Source organism: Mercenaria mercenaria, chromosome 12 (genome assembly GCF_021730395.1).
Source record: "Mercenaria mercenaria strain notata chromosome 12, MADL_Memer_1, whole genome shotgun sequence".
In the NCBI taxonomy this organism is placed as follows: Eukaryota; Metazoa; Mollusca; class Bivalvia; order Venerida; family Veneridae; genus Mercenaria; species Mercenaria mercenaria.
Genome location: NC_069372.1, coordinates 2124901 through 2151853, shown reverse-complemented (window position 1 = coordinate 2151853; position 26953 = coordinate 2124901). Strand labels below are relative to the sequence as shown.

Sequence of the window (26953 nt, the reverse complement as noted above, 5' to 3'; positions counted from 1 at the left end):
AGGGACCTGGTTCTTGCGCATGACACTCCGTCTCATGATGGTGAACAACTGTGCCAAGTTTCATCAAAATCCCTTCATGCATGTAGAAGATATGCTCCGGACAAGGTCTGTGGACGCCGCCCGCCCGCCCGCCAGGGGCGTTCCCATAATACGTCCCGTTTTTCAAACGGGCGTATAAAAAGGGGCCATAATTCAACCAAAATGCTTGATGGAGTTATGTACTCTTGCCTACAACTGGACATGGTGATGGTAAACAAGTGTTGAAAGTTTCAAAGCTTTATCTCAAAAGACTTTGTCAAAATGTGAACTGGTACGAAAAACTTAACCAAGATTTCTAAGTCAAAAGGGGCCATAATTCAGTCAAAATTCTTGATGGAGTTATGTACTCTTGCCTACAACTGGACCTGGTGATGGTAAACAAGTGTTGAAAGTTTCAAAGCTTTATCTCAAAAGACTTTGTCAAAATGTAGACTGGTACGAAAAACATAACCAAGATTTCTAAGTCAAAAGGGGCCATAATTCAGTCAAAATGCTTGACAGAGTTATGTACTCTTGCCTATAACTGGACATGGTGACGGTAAACAAGTGTTGAAAGTTTCAAAGCTTTATCTCAAAAGACTTTGTCAAAATGTGGACTGGTACGAAAAACTTAACCAGGGTGTGACGCCGACGCCGACGCCGTAGTGAGTAGGATAGCTCTACTTATTCTTCGAATAGTCGAGCTAACGAGATGGACGTACTAAGAACTGAACCGCCGTACTTCGATCATACTAGAGACGTGGTATGACGTATTGCGATCGGGCGTCATTTTCAGTACATGTGCACATCGACCGGATCCGTTTGTAGCTCGTTCAACCGTTCAAAAACATACATTACATCCTTAGTGCGTAGTTATTCCGTCTGAATACGATCAAAATAAGATACTAAATTTGTAATACGTTTCTAAACACTTTAAACAGTTCTAAGAGTTTGCAATAGGTCATACAACGCCGATCCCGTCTGCAGTACAGTTACACAAGGCTTTACTGTTTACTGATTTAGCGAATAAAGATATTTCCCTAGAATGAAAAAATGGGTACAGAAAAAATCTTGTGTTCCTACTTACTGCATTAAAGGTACTATTTTTTTTTTAATTTCTTCAACAATTTATGAAATCCGAGCAGCTACAATTAACATGAGAACACAAGTGCCTTTCCCTTTAGAAAGCAGTCACTATCCTACAAATTCTACGTTACCTATCAGCCCGGAATATTCTTCGGTATGCAAGAAAATGCCAACATCAATTTAAAACACGTTACAGTAATCTCGAGCTCATCCTTGGAAATAAAGAAACCATCTTGCCAACAATCGCCAATATCTCTCTATTTGATCCCAGATCATACATTACTGATTCAATTTCACACGGTATATTTGCAAAGTATGTTATGGACTGGTCACGAAACAGACCTTACAAATATGCTACCTCAGCGCGACTTTGTCCTAATTAAAGGTTAATTTTCTGGGTCCAGCGTGTGATATACCATCTTTTTATTTCTAAGTAAATGAAATTCCCTTGACCGAAATATTTGTCTTCTTTGATTTATTTAAGCTGCAACACAATATATTTGCCCGGACTCCATGATGCTCAGCTCATATATGCTATTACATACACCGATATTGATTGACTCCTATACTGGAACTCTTGCTCGAATTTCGTCTCAACTTCTGGATACTAAGCTTGCATGCTATCATCAATGTATAACGTTTTACTACAATATAGGTATAGTGTCTATGCGCTGGCCTTAACGCTAAATTCTTTATCTAGTCAAGATGCTGCAACTCTGTTTAGAACTGTCTGTGAAGCTCAAACTTCTTCTTTCAAATTAATTTGTCCGCTCTTAGAGAAGCTGGGCTTAGTGGCAAGGTACTGGACTCTTATCACAATGTTAGCTTTTTAGCTGGAAAAGCCGGGGCTCGAACTCACGACACCTTTTCGTAAACAGACACCGTTACAACTGAATTCCATTCTTATAATTATTTTGTTTGTTAGTTTATTCATAGTCGATTGCCACCGGTAAATCATATGGGTGACTCCTCCAGAAAACTGTTAGTGATGTTAGTTGGAATAGAGTGCAAGATATAGAAGAGAAGTTCTAGCAGCTCCACTGGTTCTTTAGCATGCCCGATGTTAAGCACCCAATACAGGGGACTCTTATCCCAGTGTTAGTATTTTTAGTAGAAGTGTATGCCTCGAATCCCCCCCCCCCCCACCCACGATTTCATACACAGACAGTGCTACCATTGGACCAAAGCATCCGCTCTATTTGAATTCTCTGCCCTCCTATTCATACTTTAGGGTCATTTAAGGAACATTGCTGTGACATTATTTTGAAATAGGGCAAGCGGTTTCAGAGCAGAAAATTTTCAAAGTTTTCCATATAATCATACAGAAAAAAGTTGCCCCCATCCCCCATTGCTATGCTTTTTAATGAAATATATTGATGGCACAGTGTCACTTAAGAAATACTGCTGTGAACTTATTTTGAAATTGGGCCAGCAGTTTCAGAGAAGAAGATTGTCCAAGATTTCCATAGTGCCATATATAAATATTTCGTATTTAGACCGACAGTTTCTGAGAAGATTTTTAAAGTCTTTCTGTCTGGTTGCCGTGGCAACCCGACTTCAGCATTGATAACCTAGATTTGAAGGAATCTGAGAGGGGAGCACACAAAAACATTCTTGTGACGTTTTTTTATGAAACTGTCCTTCTGTTGTAGATGTTCTTCAAAGAAATTGTGGACAACAACTAACACGATCCTAGAGCTAAAAAACATAAATCATTTCAAATGTCCCCAAAATCATGTCAAATGTCCCCGTTTGAACAAATTTGAGGGAGGACCTTACAAGGATGATATACAAGTATAATGAAGATCAATAATCCATTTCAAGGGAAATTTAAAGATATTTCTATTTCTAGATCAAGTGTCTGCTTAAAGGGGCCATTTGCCCCTATTGGAAGAAATTTAACAGAGGACTTTATAAGAATGCTACAGACCCAGTTTGATGAAGATCCATCAAGCGCTTCACTAGAAGAATTTGTTTAAAAGTATTTCTAATTTTAGCTCTAGTGGCCCTAAAACAAGAGGCTAAGTGAATAAAATTATAATGATATAGACCAAGTTTGATAAAGATCTATAAAGTGGTTCATAGGAAGTCGTTTGAAGGTTTTTCTACTTTTAGCTCTAGCAGCCCCCAAAAGGGTCCAAGCATCCCTATTTGAATACACTGGTCAGAGGACCAAATGATGCTAAAAAAGCCAAGTTTGACGAAGATCAATCAAGGGGTTAATGAGAAGGAGTTGTTTGAAGATTTTTCTTTTTCTAGCCCTAGCAGCCCCTAAAAGGGGTCGAGGAACCATTTGAATAAATCTGACAGAGAACTTTCCCAAGATACTACAGATAAAGTTTAGTGTAAGTCTTCGAAAGGGAGCATTTTGTTTGCTCAATTTCTTTGTCTGTCATTTGGTCAGACTGTGGGGGAGCATAAAAATGTAATGACAAAGATCCCAATTTGAGACCTCCATCTATTCAATGGCAATAAAATCAAAAATTTTTATTTGACATCCATGAATTTTTAAAGTATAGATTTATACCAATTTTGACCATTTGTTTAGCCATTTACAAATGTGGTGATAAGTTCAAAACTCAAACATGGCATTAACATTTTAATATATATTTCAGTCATAAAGCAAATCTAGATGTTAAAATGACAACCTCTCATGCATCTAACAATTATTACAGATATTTACAATCTGACAGGTCACTGACTTTGAATCACTTGCCCCTCACCGCTGTAGTTTTGAAACCTCACCTGGGGTGTAGAGTTCTTCCAAGTCAACAAGCCATCGAGCTGGCTTAAAGATGGTCAGTGGTTCTACCTCGGTGCATGTCTTTTTCCTTTCCTTGCCTTTTCAAAAATCAACTGTTTTATTTCCTATATATGTACATGTATATGAGAACTCTTGTGAAAGTTAACTAGAGCTATCACTAAAGGTGATGAATGTACCCCCCGCATGCACTGACACAGTACATTGCAATTTGATGCACACAAGATTACATAATTATGTGGACTGTATGTATATAGACTGTATGTATACAGTATAGTAACAAAAAACAAAGTCTCATAACTATGCAGAATATTTATCTAAAAGAATGTAACATGCACCATGCACAACTAGGGTTGGTACTGATCACTTGTGTGAAGTTTCATTAAATTGTGTGTAAGGGTTTGGTAGATTAGGCACGCACAAGATTGCATATGCAGACTGTATATACATAGTATGTTAACAAGAAACAAAGTCCCATAACTCTGCAAATTTTCTCGCTGAAAGAACCTAACATGCCCCATGCACAACTGGGGTTGGTACTGATCACTTGTGTGAAGTTTCATTAAATTGTGTCAAGGGGATGAGGAGAGATGGTGCACACAAGATTGTGTCTATGTATATAGTATAGTAACAAAAAAACAAAGTCCCATAACTCTGCAAATTGTTTTGCTGAAAGAACCTAACATGCCCCATGCACAACTACTGTTGTTACTGATCACTTGTGTGAAGTTTCATTAAATTGTGTCAAGGGGATGAGGAGAGATGGTGCGCACAAGATTGTGTCTATGTATATAGTATAGTAACAAAAAAACAAAGTCCCATAACTCTGCAAATTTTTTTTCTAAAAGAACCTAACATGCCCCATGCACAACTACTGTTGGTACTGATCACTTGTGTGAAGTTTCATTAAATTGTGTAAAGGGGATGAGGAGAGATGGTGCGCACAAGATTGTGTCTATGTATATAGTATAGTAACAAAAAAACAAAGTCCCATAACTCTGCAAATTTTTTTTCTGAAAGAACCTAACATGCCCCATGCACAACTACTGTTGGTACCGATCACTTGTGTGAAGTTTCATTAAATTCTGTCAAGGGGATAAGGAGAGATGGTGCGCACAAGATTGCATCTACGGACAGACGGCCAGACGGACAGACAGACAGACAACCTGAAACCAGTATACCACCCCCTTACAACTTTGTTGTCGGGGGGTACAATAAAAGTTCATACTGATAATGCCATATATATATGAGATAAAAGTGAATATACAAACAAAGTCCATTTTTTTCAGATTTATGTGTGGGTTATTTACTTTAAATAACTTGCAACTTCTTCGCAAGATTCCGAAATGGAGGCTTAAATGCAAAGAACAAGGCGCAACTGCAATTTCATCCTGTTTTCCAGGGGGAAAACTTCAAATTAATACAAAATGCACACATATATTGGCAAATCTACATCCATCACAGAGAGTGATTAGTCTTGCTACCGACTAGATAATCTTTTTAAAAAAAATAACTCTGTTATTTATTCTGACTTCACCAGTTTTGGGCTCTGATTATCTAGAATCACCTCGCCATGTAACATGATCAGTATCAGCTGTAATAGCTCGACCTGAGATATAGGTCGACCTCCAGGATTCTGGAGATGTTGAAAACGCATTTACACAGACCCTATGTTTTGAGAAGAAAAGGGGACATAATTATACAAAATTTGGATAGCCTGATATGCTGTGGGTGATATGCTGTGAGTGATATGGTTTATATCTCGCTGGTAAAAACATAGTATTTCATAAATTAGCAGCTAGTGACAATCATCCTATAGATTCTTCCTGTCTGTGCTTATATTTCACATATTTAAGAAGTACAACAATTGCAGCAGGGGTCATCCCAGGTATTCTGCTGGCTGCACCAATCTGAAATATACACATGTTTACACTTTTAACTGTTAAAATGTTTCATCTACTATTGGAAGACGTGTAACAATTGAAAACACTACCAGGCTAATAGTATGAAAAATAACTGCAGCCATTTTTTTTTCTTAAAAGGGATCTAATTTCCAATTAAACACAGAATTTCATACTAATGCTGTGTTACTGTTCTTGTTTTTTTTTTTTTTTGCAGAGACCATAAAATTCTATACCAGTAAGATTAAATGATTTCTCAGAATGTGCTGTAACTGTTCTAGAATTCTGACTTATAAATTGCTTGTTTTATATCCTTTCCATTGATCAAAAAATTATTGATATCATTTGTGTTTTAGGAAAGTTTACGCCGTTAGAAAATAATCGCTGTTAACAAAAAACATGGACGCTCGGCGTCTGCCCACCCGATCTTTGTCTTATCAGTTCTAAAAATAGAATATTCAACAGATTTGTATACAAACACGATCTCTCCTATATCATACCAGATTTATATAGCACCCTCTTCATGATAAACATGTTCATAATGTTACATACAACAGCAACCAAATTCATCCTCAATCAGTATAGACACAGAACGATCTGACCAGAGGGACACAACGAGAAAAGACCCCAAAACAGAGAGAATTTTTTTAGATGGAAGCATGTCTGGCTAGCTCTTTTTGAACACACAGCCTGGTTCATTAATGTGCCAAATGCATAACTCAGATGCATGCAAAGCCCTACTTTCCTGTAAACAAGGGATTCTGAAGGCTGTGGCAAAATTCAGCTCAAATTCAAATCAAGGGACTTTATTCATCAACTTTTAAAGCCTGTAATTAAGACCCCAAACATTCTATTTGCCATGACTGAAATTTTGCCCGCTGTCTGTAACTGTAGAACAGATATTCACACAAAGTTTCATTATAATTTAACTAATTTGCTAAATTAACCCTTACCCTGCTAAATTTCTAAAATGAAGTTGTCCATCTTTCAAGCTGGACAGCACCATTAACTGTTAAAAGGGTGCATACCAAAAAGATACTGACTGAATGGCGAACAGTGCAGGTCTTGATCAGAATGCACGGATGTGCAGGCTATCATGGTCTGCAATGGTCGCAAAGGCAGAATCAATCTTGTCCAGCATGATAAAGGTTAAAGTCAATGTCGAAATTTCAGAGTTAAAAGGTTGATGAAAACGGGCCAAGGTTTAGCCTATACTATATGACTTACTGTATGTGGTCTGCACTCTGCAAGTTTTAACCTGGCATCAGTTGACATGCTAGGTATACTGAAATAAAACACAATCATTATAATTATTATACCACATTCTAGCACTGGTATTGTCATTTTAAAGGGGTTTTTAAATATTGTAAAATAATTTAATTTCGTGTGCATGAAATTTCGTGGTTTTGGTCAAAACTGCAATTTTGTGGGGATATGAATTCGTGCATTTCAGGTTTTGAACATAAAATGAATGGGAATTTTACTTGTTCGTTGGGATTAAATTTCGTGGATTGACTCGAACATGAAAATTAATCCCCCACAAATATTGATGATTTCACAGTAGGAGAGTACAGGTAACATGACATTGTGTTAACTTAGAGATCACTTGCTGTTAAAACACCTATTTATATACAAATGTATACCTGTTCCTCATAAATTTCAAACATATTACGGCCCTACAAATCATAAGTAAAACAAGTTTGAAAGGAACTTGATGTTTATTTAAATAATGTTAATTCAATATAGCTTTTTAAACATTTTACAATAGAACAGTTATGCATGTTTGTTTCCCATTCCAGCATCTGCAGAAATCCTCAGGGCTACAGTTATGCCCTTGGGCTTGGGCACAAACCAATCACTTGGGAATTTGCACACTTTGTAACACAACAACAGCAGGGGCATAAGTATATCTTGTATCCCTTAACTTTTGCCTCTATTCTTAGAAAATACATAAATAAAAGAATAATAAAAACGAACATAAAAATACCTTAAGTAGTCTAAATTCTCTGGCAGGACAAGTTGTTCATCTTTTCTGACTTCATTGATATCTTCCAACTGTCTGTCAATCTGTACTTTATACTTAGCTAAATTGAAAAAATAAAACAATTTTAACTGATATACATGTTCACTATATTCATATAAATTTTACCGATGTTAGCATTTTGAAATACTGGCACACAAAAATAACCTCAGTAGTATAGAAATTTTAAAATAGTCTTCTTTTGTGGCAAAAAGGAAATAAATTATGGTGCCTTCATCACAGGGGGAGCATTTACACTGTAGTATATGGTAGTACATGTACATTTTTTATCCAGACAATAATCACATAAAGAAGTACATGTATATATTGACAATATATGACAAAAAACAACAACAACAACAGTAGAAGCATAATTATAACATTATTTTAATTAGAGTGCCAGACTGTCACAAAATATGCCCGTCTAAATATTTAGTTACGTATCATAAATTGATAATAAATTGATCATAAATTGATCCTATTTGAATGGACAAGGCTAATTTCACAGATTTCGAGTAAGTTAAGGGCCATAATCCAAGAGTGCCTGTTACAAGGCTAAAACCATCACTGGTGATGGGCAAGTGATTTGAAGTCAGCGACCTAAACCACTTGGCCATTTATTTGGGTTTTACGGCGCACCAACACAGTATAGGTTATATGGCGCCAAACACGACTACAAATTTTGGTTTCACATCTCATTTACATCGAAATAAAAACATGAGGTATGGAAACCACTTGGCCAGGGAGGCTCCCTCACAATATACTGGCGTATATGATAGTACATCAACAGGTATTGGTAGACACTCTCCTTACCAGTCTAACATAAGATACAGTGATAATATCTTTTCTGTCTATAAAAGATTTGTAATATCACAAGTACTGTGTTCAGTTTGTCAGCTATATTTTTGGGTATAAACCAATAAATATCTCATGTACTTGAAAGTAGGAGCAGTAAATGTGACCCCTTGAAAAACAATGTCCACCCTGGCTCTTGTCTCGGTAAACAATATATTCCTTGGGTACACAATATCCGAAATCATTGTTCACTGCATTCGATATTTATATCAACCCTAGCTATCACTAAATCACTAAAGGTGATTTATATCCCCACTAAAAGCCTTGTTGAAAAGTTTATAATGGTAATAAATAATACCCATTACTACTCACAGCACCTTTTATCTGACACAACCAGTTAGGTGGAATTCCCTTCAGCTGATTGGAAGGTGCGGTTGGAGTATCTGGCTTCATGGAAACTGTTTAGGCGGTAACAAGGTTGTTAAACAAGAGTCGGGAAGGTCAGATCACTTGACTTTTCAAAAATGCTTACCAAGATATTCAAAAATGCTTACCAAGATATTATTATAAGATATGTATGTGAGAAATGTGTAAGAAAACTTGTGTGTGTGTGTGTGTGGGGGTGGGGGGTGGGGGGGTCAGTAAAGAAATTTTCCAAGACAAAAGGGGACATATTATTGTCAAAACAAGTTAGATTTATGGGACCTGGTATGTAAACTTGTCTTACGATCCAAAAAACATAGTGTAAGTTTCAAAATGATACCTGTATGGGTTCCATAGATGGGATGGGTCAAAAAGATCGTATACAGCATCCCTTCCCAGACACCGAACAAAGTTTTGTGGGAGTATAATAAGACAAATATTAAATGCAATAAATGACCAATGTGCAACATCTCTTAAGTCCTCACTCAACAGTTGCTGCTCCAAATGATAAAACAAGAGCTCAATATACGCCCACAGTACTATATCAGAGGATGAAAGTGTGTGTGTGTGGGAGTGGGGGTGGGGGGAGGGGGTGTCTCTGGAGACAAAATATCACAGACAGATCTGACCTTTCTGTGACCTTGACCTTTGACCTACAGGCCTGGTTCATGGACTGACTCTGCACATCTTCTCATTGCCAACTACCTAATGTGCCAAACCTGAAGTCAATACCTGGAATGGTTATTAAGCTATGCTCTGGACCCAAAATATGAAGGGCAAATTTGACCTCTGAGTTCCATCTGTGACCTTGACCTTTGAACTATCAACCTGGTTCATATGTTCTGCACATCGTCTCATCACCAGCTACCTGTTTGCCAAATTTAAAGTCAATATCTTGAATAGTTATTAAGTTATGCTTCGGACACGAAATGTGAGGGTCAAAATTGACCATTGAGCTCCATTTGTGACCTTTACCCTTGACCTACCGACCTGGTTCATGTGCTCTGCACTTCGTCTAATCACCATCTATCAATATACTAAGTCAAAACCTTGAATGATCATTAAGTTATGCTCCATACACGAAATATGACGGACGGACAGACACATGCGCCATCACATAATACAGCCGTTTTTTCAAAAACCAGCATATAAAAAATGTATCCACTATACTCTATCTTCATTTAAGTACAAACGTAAATATACCTTGTGATACTTGATAACTTTTATCTTAACATACTAGGTGAGATATTGTACACTTAAAGATATAAATGGCCATAATTTGAATCAAGAGCTGTCGAAGGACAGCAACACTTGATCTATTCAACAGTCAAGTTAAAGGAATGAAAAACAAAAGTAAACTAGATGTGTGTCCATAGGACACAGGTGCCCCCCACTCCTGCCACTGTAACATGGTTTAATGACTCAGGTTAAACAATTTTTAAGATGTTTGCAACACAAACTTTTAAGAACCTTATGTGTATTTTTCACTTAGTTGGCCATAACTCTGGCCTAGCTGAGTAAAATCCTAAAGAGAACACTTCATAGGCTATAAAACAATCCTCTAATGTTTTATGATTCTAGGTCAAGTACATTTTAACATACATGTTTCACAAACTTTTTTTTTTTGAGTAAGCCTGGACAAGAAAATTAGTCCCCCACGTATATTTAATGATTTCACAATAGTCCCCTCCGGTGATCTACTGGTAGGTGATGAAAAATATCTTAGTACCATCTGACTCTTATAGACCTTTAAAAAACCTTTTCCTTTTTTTGGCAAGGGGTGCCGGGGTCGGTTTAAGGTTTACATCACATTGACACAACTAAAGGTCACATGGTGACTTTCCAGTTTTTGATGGTGGATGAAGACTCCAGGTGACCCTCCGTACATTTTTCATCACAGGCGGGCAGGTGGCTTCCTGACATAAAGAATTCAGCATCTCGAGTGAGGCTTGACCCAACATAGGTGAGGGGAAAGTGATCTGAAGTCCGCAACCTTAACCATTAAGCCACAAAGGCCCCAGAAAATCCCTTATATGGAGAAAGCACCACTACACTGATGGCTGGATTTCATATTGGGTGCGTGACGTAATTTAATGTGTGTCGTTGCATTAATTCTTTTATTTAGTTCTTTATTGTCAATCTTATTCAGGCTATTAAAAAAAGATAATATTTACATTACATTCATACGTGTTGATACGTATGTAATAAAAAGGTAATTATCTTTGCATCAGGAAATATGCACTTGTTCTTTAGTGGAAGAATATTGCGCTGCTGAAGTCATGCAATATTTCTGCTGCAGAACTCCCTATACAAAGCTAATAACCTATAATTATTATTGGTCATGAATCAAGTACCTTCAATGTCTAGTCTGGTAGCAAGTTGAAAATCATCTCTCAGATGTCCAAGTTGATCTGGTAGTAACTCAATTAATGTTTCCATAGTAACACCTCTTAATTGTAAGGCTTCAAAAGCACTGAAAACATAAGTAAAGTATTAACAGATAACAGGGAAACACAAAAACCTAATACGTAAAAGTTCAAAGAAATGAATTTTGCCAATCTTGCGATTTAGCTAGTAACTGTAAAAGTGTTTATATATAAAGAATACTCCTAAATAAAAATAAATAGATGCTGATAAAATCAAGAATGATACTGAATAACTAAAGAGGGTGGGTCACTTGTTCACATTTTAATAGACTTCACTGACTGCTAATACCATGCTCAATACAATGAACACTTGACTCTATGATGATACCATTTATTGCCTGAAAATCCTACATGAAGAAGTTTTTCACGACAAAATAGAACCACTTAATCTCACTGCTTTGCATACCAATTCACTTTACATTCCTTTATTTAACAGCCATATCATGAACAAGTTTTTCTCAGTGCTTGACTCTGAGTATGAGTTTTGCTAGTAAAAACTTTATAAAACTTTAACCAAAAAAAAAAAGAGGCATAACTCTGTCAAAATTCAAACAGAGTTATGGGGATTGTTTCTCCTGGTGCACACTTTGATAGTAAATAACTATTTTAAGTTTCAAGTCAATAGCTTTGATAGTAACAGAAATATTTGATTTTATCAGAAACTTTAACTAATGGCGATGCCAATGCCGATGCTGGGGTGAGTGCAATAGCTCTACTTTGTCAAGCTAAAAACAACAACTAATACTGTGAAATCATTCCATTTAGTGCACAAGAAACTTCATAGTTTCGGCAAAAAATGGTTATTTTGTGAAGGGATAAAATCGTGGTTTCAAATTTTGAACATAAAATGAATGGGAATTTTTCTTGTTTGCTTATCATGCTTGACACGATTGATTCTACGACCAGTGCAGATCATGATCAGCCAGAATCAATTGTGTCCAGCATGATAAGGGTTAAAACAAAATGTTGTAAATACCTTTTAGTTGTTGTACGGTCTTTGACGAACTCTGAATGTTGTATCTTTGTCCATTGGTTGGCTGGTATTTTGATGGACTCTAACAAGGCTATGGTTTCTTCTAGTTTATCTACAATTTGTGTTGTGGTGCTGTACCTGTGCTCACTAACACAGCCAGCTTCAAAACCTACAAGATAAAGGTATGGTGCTTAACACCACACTGGCAAAATCATAGGCCAGCTTTTGATGTTGGAGGAGTTGTTTTTTTTATTTTTGTTGGGTTTAACGTCGCACCAATACATTATAGGTCATAAAGCGACTTTCCAGCTTTAATGGTGGAGGAAGACCCCAGGTGCCCCTCCGTGCTTATTTCATCACAGGCGGCCACCTGGGTTGAACCCAACGACCTTCCTTAAGCCAGCTGGATGGATTCATCACATAAGAAATTAAACGCCCCAAGTGAGGCTTGAACCCACATCAGTGAAAGGCAAGTGATTCAAAGTCACCACTTGGCCACAGAGGCCCCATTGATGTTGGAGGAAGACACCAGGATCCCCTCCTGGAATTATTTAGGGCACTGACCTTCAGCAAGCCATCTGATGAAATAATTCTACACCCTAAGTGAGGTTTTGAACCCAAAGTGGTGTTGGGCAAATGTTTCTATAATTAACATGTGCTCACTAACATTTCCAATTTCTAAACAGAATTTTCCATGTAATATTATACATGTTAAATGTTAAAACTGATTCTACTACAATGTGGACTAAACACAGTATTTCCATATATGGTAAGATGTAACACAACCTATTTTTGGAAAGTACATATGGTTCTCATGATGGCCTGTCCAAGGTAATTTGGTCATTACTAGTCTCAAATGTCTCAAATTTAATTTACCACTTAAGTCAAATGTTTCTCCACTTACTGATCAGCAACCATAATTTTAAGCCTCAAAAACACTTTGACCTTTGACCAAAAAAGGGTGATCTACTGACCCTTAGCAATCATCTTAAGATGTCTGGCAGCTGTTGGAATATCCCCCTTTTATTTGCATGAAAAATAAGAACAAAATTAACAAGAGGGCCATGGTGGCCCTAAGTCGCTCACCTGATCTTGACTACTTGACATTAAGTGTTTGTATAACACAGTGAATTATGAATGGTTAAAACTGTAATTAGCATACAAAAACATAAAAACAGGTTAAGTATCCCCATTAAAACAATACAAACACATGCAGCAGACCCAGTTCAATAGTTCAATGAAGATCTGCCAAACCGTTCAAAGGGAAACAGTAATTAAAGACATTTCAATTTAGCTCCAGTGTCCCCTTAAAAGGGTCAAGTGTCCCCATATGACCAAATTTAACAGAGGACTTTATCAGAATGCTACAGATGTTTGACAAAGATCTGTCAAGTGCTTCAAGAGAAGACGTTGTTTAAAGTTATTTCTATTTTTCACCCTTGATGCAGGATGACATATAACAAACCATCACTCTATACTAATAGCTCACCTTGAACAAAGTACAGGTGAGCTAAAAATCACATAGTTATGCTAACCTTTTTTTGTAAGTCTTGTATCAGCATTATCAGCCCTCAATGAGATTCTGAATTCTGCCCGACTTGGGAACATACGATACGGCTCATTAGTACCGTGCGTAGTCAGGTCATCAATTAATACTCCGATATATCCCTCCGTTCTGTCCACTATAAATGGTTCCTTGTCCTCCGCCTTCAATCCAGCATTTATACCCGCTATCACTCCCTGAAAATACACAGTGAAAAATTCAAATTTGGTAGTTTTACGGAACTTTTATTTTTTTTATCAACAACAGGGCTGCTTCATATCATTAAGAATTCACACAACTGGAGACAATGCTTTTATCATTTACAAGAGTTTTAACTTGAAAAGTTGTTTCTGATCATGAAAATTAACCCTTATCATGCTGGACATGACTGATTATGCCTTTGCGACCAGTGTAAATCCGTGCAGTCTGATCATGGTCTACAATGTTTGTCATTCAGTCAGTACCTTTTTGTTAAGCACCCCTTTTAACAGTTAATGGTACTGTCCAAATTGGAAGACGGACAAGTTCATTATAGAATTTGGAAGGGTAATGATTAAACCATCAAAAATATACACCAATCTACAGTACCGCTACATTTTTGAAACAAAGTCTTAGAAGGCTGGGACAGCAGGAGCCTCATTATTTCTTTGTTAAGATAAAATGGTGTTATAAAGACTTTTTTGTCAAATTTGACCTTGTGACTTAATTTACTGATATATTGACAAGCAGGATGTTAGTTTTGTCAGAGTAGATTTATTGTAAGGGGAAATTACTGTGTTGAAAATTTACAGCAAGGGGGAGATCACTGTATAGACTATTATTTATTTATTTATTTTTTGGATGTAACGTCGCACTGACACATGATAGGTCATATGGCGACTTTCCAGCTTTAATGATGGAGGAAGACCCCAGGTGCTCCTCTGTGCATTATTTCACAACGAGCGGGCACCTGGGTAGAACCACCGACCTTCCGTAAGCCAGCTGGATGGCTTCCTCACATGAAGATTTCAACGCCTCGTGTGAGGCTCGAACCCACATCGATGAGGGGCAAGTGATTTGAAGTCAGCAACCTTAACCCCTCGGCCACGGAGGCCCCACTGTATAGACTAACTGCAAGGGGAGATCACTTTGTATACTTATTGTAAGGGGAGATCACTGTGTAAAATATCTACTGTAAGGGGAGATCACTTTGTAGATTTACTGCGACGGGGAGATTACTGTGTTGAAAATTTACTGCGACGGGGAGATCACTATGTAGATTTACTGCAAGGGGAGGTCACTTTGTATACTTATTGTAAGGGGAGATCACTGTGTAGAACATTTGCTGTAAGGGGAGATCACTGTAGATTTACTGTAAGGTTAGATAACAGTGTAGATTTCTGTAAAGGGAGATCACTGTGAATATTTATTGTAAGGGGTGATCACTGTGTAGATTTACTGTATGTAGAAGATTTATAGTATGGGGAAAATACAGTGTAGAAGACTGAAGAGATGTAACCGTTCTACCACACTAAAACATTTGTTTTTACACTACAAAATGTACTCATTGACCCAACAAATCTTATCAAGTTTTTTTTCTCCTTCATTTCTCTTTCAATATATAGATGTACTGTGAAATCTTGAGAGATTTTGTAGTTGAGTCAACCCACAAAAATTTAATCTAATCAAACAAGTACAATTCCCATTAAACAATGTTAAAACAGTTGAAATCCACAAACTGGTATGACAACAAAATAACTGTTTATGCCAAAAACCACGAAATTTTGTGCCCAAGAAATTAAATGATTTCACAATAAGACATTTTGTTTATTTTGGGTTTAACGCCGTTTTTCAACAGTATATCAGTTACGTAACGGTGGGCAGTTAACCTTAATACCAGTATTCCTGGATTCTGTACCAGTACAAACCTGTTCTCCGCAAGTAGCTGACAATTTCCCCACATGAATCAGAAGTGGAGGACGAATGATTTCAGACACAATGTCTTTTATTAAATCATCACGAAGAACATATGACCCGCCCGAGGATCGAACTCACGACCCCGCGATCCACAGATCTGCACTCTCCCTATTGAGCTTAAAGCGGGCGGGTTTCACATTAAGACAATTCCATTCAATATCATATATTGTTCTAAAGCCAATGGGAATTCTTGATACTGTATCTTTCAACCCTATAAGGCCATGAATTTTTTATTTATTTATTTTGTTGGGTTTAAAGTCACACCAACACAGTTATAGGTCATATGGCGACTTTCCAGCTTTGATGGTGGAGGAAGACCCCAGATGCTCCTCCGTGCATTATTTCATCATGAGTGTGCACCTGGGTAGAACCACTGACCTTCCGTAAGCCAGCTGGATGGCTTCCTCACATGAAGAATTCAACGCCCGAGTGAGGCTCGAACCCACATCGATGAGGGGCAAGTGGTTTGAAGTCAGCGACCTTAACCACTCGGCCACGAAGGCCCCTGAATTTTTTAAAACATGCATATTGATCCAACTGTTGAAGGACCCCTATGAAACTTTCAGAATATCTTAGTTATATAGACGTTAACAGAAGTGCAAAACTAGCACCGTATATTATTCCCATCACAGTAAATTTTGATTCTGAATTTTTTCAATACTCTACTTACAGAGCAGACACAGTCTTATTTTTTACTAAAACTCTGACTTATTCAAGGGCCTTAACTCTGGATATACTACTTGTTAAACTAACTGGCTATCAAGTCTGACCTAGATTTCACAGTGATAAAAAATTCTGCATATGTATGGTTGTGATCAAAGAAAAATACACTAGTACTTGAGGGGATAATATCAGCTTTTGCAATTTAGATAAATTCAAAGGCCATAACTCTCAAGACACTTATCCTATCTACATCATTATCAAAACAGAGTAAGGTTTTATTGATAAACACAATCTGTATAAATTTGAGTTAGTTCATAGAATTTTTTTTTCAAGGGATTAAACTCATACAATCAATTTTCACAATTTTGAATATTACAAGGGCCATAACTCTAGAGCCACTGGACTATCTGGCTAGTTATTGAACTTGGCTAAAATATTATGCTAAATGAACATTCTGTCCCAACTTTAAATATTAATTTGGTAAGAACTGCTCAAGTTCAAGCAGGTCAAGTGACATGGTCAATTTTCAATTTTGAGTAAGTCAAGGGTCGTAACTCCATTCACTTGGATGATCTTGCTGCTTAACTACCTTAATCGCGATATTATGTCCATAAACATTCTGAACAGGTTTGGTTAACATTGGATTCAGCATTATTCAAGTTAAAGAGCTGACAACAACCTTTGTGTATGTTACATGCTGTAGGTGTTCACATAATACATCCCATTTCAGGGGAAACATTTTTAACAGAATTTTCACAAATGAATTTACCTAAACATTTTTAACAGAATTTTCACAAATGAATTTGCCTATGAAAATTAATATTTTTGCCCATTTAATTAAAATTCAATAAAGCTCTTTTGCCTACTCTTTAAGTTTTATCTGAATTTTGCAAGATAAAGCCTAAAGTCACAAAAAAAAATCAGTTACAAATTTGGTGGATCATGTAGTACAGGAACTGCTGTACAACAGCTGCCCAAAATAAATCACCAAATAAATTTCCCTTGAAAATTCAATGAGGTATTAATCTTTTTCAAATTTGATTTTGCTGGAACAGACATCATCATTATTCCAGTTGTTACCATGTTGTTGGCAAAAACTAAACTCTAAAATGGTAAAGAGGCACCTACTGTTAAATAAGAACTATTTGTTTGGATTAATTTTGAATCTGCTTTCAAAGGTGCTTGTCCAGTTTTGGTGCCCATATGCCCTCCACCCCATACCATAAAAAAAACTATTGGGGGATCAATATGGGCACCAAGACTTGACGAGCACCTGTGTCTGCTTTCTGAATCCTGTAAATTTTACCTAAATGACAGCTTTTATGAGAATGATGGAAGGCAAGCTGCTGTTAACAGAGACATCTGTTACGAAAGGCCAATGGTTAAGAAACACACCTGTTATGAGAGACTAATAGTTAATAAAGATACCTGTTATGAGAGATCTCCAGTTAACAATGACACAAGTTATGAGAGGCCAACAGTTAACAAAGATACCTGATACAGAAATACCTGTTATGAGAGACCTCCAGTTAACAATGACATGTGTTATGGGAAGCAACCTGTTAACAGATACACCTTTTAACCAAGTGGCGGTATTTCGTTTCTTTTACAGACTAGCTTTCTAGAAGCCAATAGTGTTAGGATGAAATAATTTTCTTAAAACCTGTAATGAAATATACAGAAGATATCTGTTTGTTTCAGTGTTAGATAAACAAGAGCTGTCAGTGGACATATTTGGGGTAGTACACAAACTTTAACATTTATTCTAAGTCGAAAAGGGGCCATAATTCAGTCAAAATGCTTGACAGAGTTGCCTCCTCCTTTTTAAAGACTGGGGTCATGATGGTAAACAAGCATGCAAAATATCAAAGCAATATCTGAATGGACTTTGAAAATATTTAGGGTGGTACGCAATCTTTAATATTTATACTAAGTTGAAAAGGGGCCATAATTCAGTCAAAATGCTTGATAGAGTTGCCTCCTCCTTTTTACAGACTGGGGTCATGATGGTAAAAAGTATGCAAAATATCAAAGCAATATCTGAATGGACTTTGAAAATATTTGGTGTGGTACGCAAACTTTAACATTTATTCTAAGTCGAAAAGGGGCCATAATTCAGTCAAAATGCTTGATAGAGTTGCCTCCTCCTTTTTACAGACTGGGGTCATGATGGTAAAAAGTATGCAAAATATCAAAGCAATATCTCAATGGACTTATTTGGGGTGGTACGCAAACTTTAACATTTGTGTGACGCTCACGTTCACGCTGACGCCGGGGCAAGTAGGATAGCTCCCCTATTCTTCGAATAGTCGAGCTAAAAACATATTTCACCAAGTGAACACCATATGCAATATTTTCACAAGTGTTGCCACAAGTGAAAATATAAGCTATGGTGTTCATGAGTGAAATATATTTCGACCTTATTAGTAAAACAAACAAATTTTCTTTTTGTTTCATGTATTGACTAAATTTACCCATTTTTTATTTTTTAGTTTCTTACCAGTGAAAAGTATATTTCATATTTTTCCCTGTGAAAATACCAGAATCTGATATCACTCTAATATTTCGATAGGGTTATTATAACAGTACCTCGATCTGGGATGCTGTATTTGGCGCAAGTGGATTTTTGCCAGACCTTGCAAAATCCATGAGAGCCGAATACAAAACCCAGATCTATCTACTGTTATAATGACATTTTTATTATATACCTCTAACTTTTTGTTTGTTGTTTTGTTATTGAACAAAATCTTCAATGTTTATTGATATTAAAATGGAACTAAGTGAAGTTTTAATGTGCGCTTTTTATAGAACTGTGTCAGGTCATGCATATTAATGAAAGTAGTGCAGCAGCATACAATACGGAAGCTACAATATGGAATTTAAAAGGTATAATACTGATTTTTTTCTGCCTGTTCATATTTAATTATGAAATACAAGCTAATTTTTTTACAGAATTGATATAGGTATATAATAAATAACCCCCAGAGCAGATGTAATTAATTAGATAATATAAAATATAATATCCTCTAGAGACAAGGGAGAAAACTCATTTCTCATTATGTAATAACTTCATACCAAGTAGTGTACCTTCTATGTAATATCATACATCTTCTGTATAATGCATGTATTTCTTCTATTTATTCATAGTCATATTTAACCTTTACCCTGCTAAATTTCTATAATGAACTTGTCCGCCTTTCAATTTGGACAGTACCATTAACTGTTAAAAGGGGTGCTTACAAAAAAGATACTGACTAAATGGTGACCAGTGCAGATCTTGATCAGACTGCACGGATGTGCAGGCTGATCATGATCTAGTCTTGTTGCAAAGGCAGAATCAATCGTGTCCAGCATGATAAGGATTAACAAGATTTATTAAATTACTACTGACCTGTGCAGCTGCCTCTTCATAACCAGTTGTACCGTTTATCTGCCCTGCTAGAAACAGGTTCTCTACAAGCAAAGTTTCTAGTGATGGTTTCAGTTGTCTCGGGTCAATATAATCATACTCCACACCATAACCTGCAAACAAAGTTTACATTCATTGTTACACAGGTGTGACTAAATATACCCCCACAATATGGCCTTGTCACAGAAGTAAGCCAATGTCAAAGTCGAACTTGTCCTGTATTTTATTACTGTGTACCAAAAATTATCTAAATCTGTCAGGCCTTTCATGAGTTATTGTCTGGAAACCATGAAAACCTACAGACCGACTGACAGACCAACAAGCTCACTCCTATATACCCCCACCAAAACTTTGTTTGTGGGGGTATAAAAAACATTTACAGAGCAAGAAAGAGTTATAATGCTGACAGACAAAAATCTCTAAATATAACAAAATTTTTAACTAATGGATGTTGTTGGAACACCTGCTTTTTAATGTCCAGTAGATTGACAGTATTCTTGTACGATGATGCGACATACTCTGAAATAATGAATTTTGTAGGGGACTAATCTTCATGGAAGCCCGCCCGCTTAGCTCAGTAGGGAGAGTATTGGTCTACGGATCGCGGGGTTGTGAGTTCGATCCCCAGGTGGGGCATAATGTTCTCCGTGATGATTTGATAAAAGACATTGTGTCTGAAATCATTCATCCTCCACCTCTGATATTTCATGTGGGGAAGTTGGCAGTTACTTGCAGAGAACAGGTTTGTACTGGTACAGAATCCAGGAACACTGGTTAGGTTAACTGCCCGCCATTACATGACTGAAATACTGTTGAAAAACGGCGTTAAAACCAAAAAACAAACAAACAAACAAAATCTTCATGGACTTCAATGAAATTTAAACCCAACCAACAAATAAAACTGAAATTCAATCTATTTATAAAAATTTGAAATCCAAGAATTTGTTACCCTACAAAATAGTCAAATAGCCATTTTGGTCAAATCAGTGAAATTTTACGCAAACTAAATGAAATGATTTCACAGTATGTAAAACATAGTAGTGCATGAAATTCAACAGTTTAACCTCTAGTGTCTGACTGCCCTTAGTACCACTGAACAAATCATGAGTACCAAGAAATGTTAATTATCTTTACATAATAACATAATTTTGCAGAGTTTAAACACCTTATTAGAGCTAATGTTAACTCTTAAACTACAAACTGGAAAATCTTGAAAATAAATATCAAAATTAGACTAAAATATCACCACACACAGCGGACAACAATCTGTGATGATTTTACTGACCACATATCAATCTGTGGTGATATGACTGACCATATATTATGTCTGGTGATCTGACTGACAAAATATTATGTCTGTGGTGATTTGACTGACCATATATTATGTCTATGATAATTTTACTGATCATATAATATGTCTTAGGTGATTTGACTGACCAAATATTATGTCTGGTGATTTGACTGACAAAATATTATGTCTGTGGTGATTTGACAGACCACATATTATGTCTATGATAATTGTACTGACCATATATTATGTCTAATATGGTTTTACTGATGACACATTATGTCTGGTGATTTGACTGACAAAATATTATATCTGTGGTGATTTGACTGACAAAATATTATGTCTGTGGTGATTTGACTGACCATATATTATGTCTATGATAATTTTACTGATCATATAATATGTCTTAGGTGATTTGACTGACAAAATATTATATCTGTGGTGATTTGACTGACAAAATATTATGTCTGTGGTGATTTGACTGACAAAGTTATATGTCTGTGGTGATTTGACTCACTGCATATTACGTCTATGATAATTGTACTGACCATATATTATGTCTAAGGTGATATGACTGATGACACATTATGTCTGGAGATCTGACTGACCACATATAATATCTGTGGTGATTTGACTGACAAAATATTATGTCTGGAGATTTGACTGACCACATATAATATCTGTGGTGATTTGACTGATAACATATTATATATATGTGATGATTTTACTAAACACATATCAATCTGTGGTGATATGACTGACCACATATTATGTCTATGATAATTTTACTGACAATATATTATGTCTGTGGTGATTTGACTGACCACATATGTCTGTGGTGATTTGACTGACAAAATATTATGTCTGTGGTGATTTGACTGGCCACATATTATGTTTGTGGTGATTTGAGTGACAAAATATTATGTCTGTGGTGATATGACTGACCACATATTATGTCTATGATAATTGTACTGACCATATATTATGTCTAATGTGATCTGACTGATGACACATTATGTCTGGAGATTTGACTGACCACAAATAATATCTGTGGTGATTTGACTGATAACATATTATATATATGTGATGATTTTACTAAACACATATCAATCTGTGGTGATATGACTGACCACATATTATGTCTATGATAATTTTACTGACAATATATTATGTCTGTGGTGATTTGACTGACCACATATGTCTGTGGTGATTTGACTGACAAAATATTATGTCTGTGGTGATTTGACTGGCCACATATTATGTTTGTGGTGATTTGACTGACAAAATATTATGTCTGTGGTGATATGACTGACCACATATTATGTCTATGATAATTGTAATGACCATATATTATGTCTAATGTGATCTGACTGATGACACATTATGTCTGGAGATTTGACTGACCACAAATAATATCTGTGGTGATTTGACTGACCACATTTTATTTATGATTTGACTGATGACATATTATATCTGTGGTGATTTGACTTGACCATATATAATATCTGTGGTGATTTGACTGACAAAATAGTATGTCAGTGGTCATTTGACTGACCACATTTTATTCATGAGGTGATTTAACTGATGACATATTATATCTGTGATGATATGACTGACCACATATTATGTCTGAAGTGATTTGACTGACCATATATGATGTTTCTGGTGATTTGACTGACCACATAAGGTCTGAAGTGATTTGACTGACCACATATTATTTCTGAAGTGATCTGACTGACCATATATTATGTTTTTGTGATTTGACTGACCACATATTATGACTGTGGTGATACACATCTTCAGTCACTTGTCCTGGATCCCCGGTTTATCTGAGAAAGGGTTGAGCTTCAACAAGTCTTGTGAAAATTCATAAACCCTGACTGGCTTTTTGACCAAAAACATATTCTTAATAAATATAGTATTTTCAAAAGTAAATTAAGCACTCACCAGGTTTGACTATTTTACAGTTTTCCAGACCAGCTATACAATTGACAATCTGCTGTTGATAATATTCAGGCATAGTACAACCCAGGCCATTTGGATATATCAAGTCACTGTCAAAACCTGAAAAATACCAGTATACATAGTACAGTCGAGACCATTTGAATATATCAAGTCACTGTCAAAACCTGAAAACTACCAGCAGGCAATGTTCAGTCAAGACCATTTGGGTATATCAAGTCACTGTCAAAACCTGAAAAATACCAGCATACATAGTACAGCCAAGGCCATTTGGATATATCAAGTCACTGTCAAAACCTGAAAAATACCAGCATACATAGTACAGCCAAGGCCATTTGGATATATCAAGTCACTGTCAAAACCTGAAAAATACCAGCATACATAGTACAGCCAAGGCCATTTGGATATATCAAGTCACTGTCAAAACCTGAAAAATACCAGCATACATAGTACAGCCAAGACAATTTGGATAATTATTATCAAGTCACTGTCAAAACCTGAAAAATACCAGCATACATAGTACAGCCAAGGCCATTTGGATATATCAAGTCACTGTCAAAACCTGAAAAATACCAGCATACATAGTACAGCCCAGACAATTTGGATAATTATTATCAAGTCACTGTCAAAACCTGAAAAATACCAGCATACATAGTACAGCCAATGCCATTTGGATATATCAAGTCACTGTCAAAACCTGAAAATTACCAGCATACATAGTACAGCCAAGGCCATTTGGATATATCAAGTCACTGTCAAAACCTGAAAAACTCCAGCAGACACAGTACAGCCAAGACCATTTGGATATATCAAGTCACTGTCAAAACCTGAAAAATACCAGCATACATAGTACAGCCAAGGCTATTTGAATATATCAAGTCACTGTCAAAACCTGAAAAATACCAGCATACATAGTACAGCCAAGGCCATTTGGATATATCAAGTCGCTGTCAAAACCTGAAAAATACCAGCAGGCAATGTTCAGTCAAGACCATTTGACTATATCAAGTCACTGTCAAAACCTGAAAAATACCAGCATACATAGTACAGCCAAGGCTATTTGCATATATCAAGTCACTGTCAAAACCTGAAAAATACCAGCATACCTAGTACAGTAAAGACCATTTGGATATATCAAGTCACTGTCAAAACCTGAAAAATACCAGCATACATAGTACAGCCAAGGCCATTTGGATATATCAAGTCACTGTCAAAACCTGAAAAATACCAGCAGGCAATGTTCAGTCAAGGCTATTTGGATATATCAAGTTGCTGTCAAAACCTGAAAAATATCAGCAGGCAATGTTCAGTCAAGGCTATTTGGATATATCAAGTCTCTGTCAAAACCTGAAAAATATCAGCAGGCATAGTACAGCCAAGGCCATTTGGATATATCAAGTTGCTGTCAAAACCTGGAAAATATCAGCAGGCAATGTTCAGTCAAGGCTATTTGGATATATCAAGTCTCTGTCAAAACCTGAAAAATATCAGCAGGCATAGTACAGTCAAGGCTATTTGGATATATCAAGTTGCTGTCAAAACCTGGAAAATATCAGCAGGCAATGTTCAGTCAAGGCTATTTGGATATATCAAGTCACTGTCAAAACCTGATTAATACCAGCAGGCATAGTACAGCCAAGACCATTTGGATATATCAAGTTACTATCAAAACCTGAAAAATACAAGCAGGCAATGTTCAGTAAAGGCCATTTGGATATATCAAATCACTGTCAAAACCTGAAAAAAATACTGGCAGCCATTATACAGTTGGAGCCAATCAAATATATCACCTGAAAAATACCAGCAGACGCAGTACAGTTGAGGCCATTCGGATATATCAAGTCTCTGTCAAAACATGAAAAATACCAGTAGGCACAGGCAAAAACTGAAGAAACAAAAAACAGCAGACACAGTACAGTCAAGGCCATTTGAATATATCACTTTAGTCATTGTCAAAATCTGAACAAAATGGCCATGATGGTTCTAGATCGCTCACCTGAGTGAACACTTTTAGTAGAAGGTCAAACATGGAAAACATGCAAATTATTTTAAAACTTGGCTAGTTTTTTCATAAAGATAATATGCGCATCCTTTACTGTAAGTGATTACCTTCCGATAACCTGTTTCTCTGAATTCCTGCCTGTGGTTGCTGACAAGATTTGCAGGACGGACAGACAAACGAATAGACGAAGCTGTGACTATAAGCTTCCCCCCTTTGGGAAGCATAAGAAGTTAATAATCCTTTATGTTTTATATTTCTTTTACATCTTAAAATGATGAATGGAGTATTTTAGAGAAATCTTTATTTGCAATTCATATATTCTTTGCATTCAAGTGTAGTTCTGTAAAATGAAAAACTGCAACAGTGGAAGTTTAAAATCTATGGTTAAATTTCAATAAAGTACCGAAAAACATGAAATAAATGATCATATCTCAGTCAAATTTTGATAAACATTATTTGCAAATTTTAGTTTTATAGTAATAATGGGTTTTTCAAACTCAGCCAAAATTTCATAAACCTTATTTACACATTTAAATAATTTAAAATGGGTTTTTCAAACTCCATGGACAGAAATGAACCTTTTACAACTTTTAAAATAGAACATTTATGAGGTTGTTAACAGCAGAAATTGCAGATTAAGATTAAATTATAGACAAGATCAGATATTTCTATATTAGTCTGAAAGAAATACAAACATTTTCATGTATTTTCAAGACTAATTTTTTATGAAAAACTGATTACTGCAGTGTCATGCAGTATGAAGATATTTTTGCAAAATACTTTATTTTCAAAAATAAATTAATGTAAACTGTCCCTAGATTTGAGAACTTTTTAATATTCCTTCAAGAAAGAAGAGATAGAAAAACACATTGCAACAGTGAAAGGAAAACTTTCTTCACATAACATGAAATGGGATCATATAGAGCTGTGGGAGTGGATGTAGGTTTGTTGGCAAACTGATTTAAGAAACCTTTTAAACTTTAAACCTTCATAATGTAACTCTTTTAAATATTATATATCTTTAAAAAAAATCCATAAGCAGTACATGCTAAGATCAAGAATACATCTCCTTACTAGTAATTTGTTTTGCAGTTTGAAAAGATATATCTGCAATTAACTTACAATTATGCAGCCTTTAATGATATTCCTTGTTTACATGTTGTATTGTATAAACTGATGTACTGTTTACATGGAATGGAAAATAAACAGGTTATCACTAGAAAAATATATATATATATTTGCACAACCAAAGTTCCATGAAACTCAAGCTCTGTATAACAAAGTAAGGTTACAACATTCAAGAAAACTATAACTGTGTCCTGTATAACTTTTAAATTAACAAAAAAATTTTTAAGAGAACTCATCGTCTTTGAATAAAAAAATCACCACAATTTAACAAAACCAAATTTTGGCCCCAAACTGACTAAAAAACCATCAAAAACAACACAAAACAAAACAAAAAAAAAACCATAAAAAGAACAAGACAAGCCCAATGGTTTCTATCTATGTCAGCATCTGATGCATTACAAATTACCAGTGACAATATTTGCATATTGTCATTATTTCTTTAATGTTAATATAGCGTCACAAGCCTAAATTTGCTGAAAAAAACTGTCCTCTGGATCTCCATTAGAATTTCTCCCGAAATTAGTAACATCTTGAATTTAAGGCCCATAATGCCTTTGTTTAAAATGAGGCTGCCACATTTTCCGTTATGAACATAAATT

The 26953-nt window shown here is 36.0% G+C and overlaps 1 protein-coding gene across 1 annotated transcript in view; it reads right to left on the bottom strand.

The window, feature by feature from the left end:
• Nucleotides 1–3695: 3695 nt before the first annotated feature.
• LOC123535319 (protein MTO1 homolog, mitochondrial-like) overlaps nucleotides 3696–26953 on the bottom strand; it is a 152323-nt gene continuing 129065 nt past the window's right edge. The window contains exons 9-16 of the mRNA XM_045317931.2: nucleotides 23210–23326; nucleotides 19957–20087; nucleotides 13939–14143; nucleotides 12407–12572; nucleotides 11359–11477; nucleotides 7754–7850; nucleotides 6994–7051; nucleotides 3696–5775 (exon numbers count right to left, since the gene is read on the bottom strand). Coding sequence (XP_045173866.2) covers nucleotides 5674–5775; nucleotides 6994–7051; nucleotides 7754–7850; nucleotides 11359–11477; nucleotides 12407–12572; nucleotides 13939–14143; nucleotides 19957–20087; nucleotides 23210–23326 — 995 coding nt within the window. The 3' untranslated portion in view covers nucleotides 3696–5673. The remainder of the gene's footprint in view (nucleotides 5776–6993; nucleotides 7052–7753; nucleotides 7851–11358; nucleotides 11478–12406; nucleotides 12573–13938; nucleotides 14144–19956; nucleotides 20088–23209; nucleotides 23327–26953) is intronic.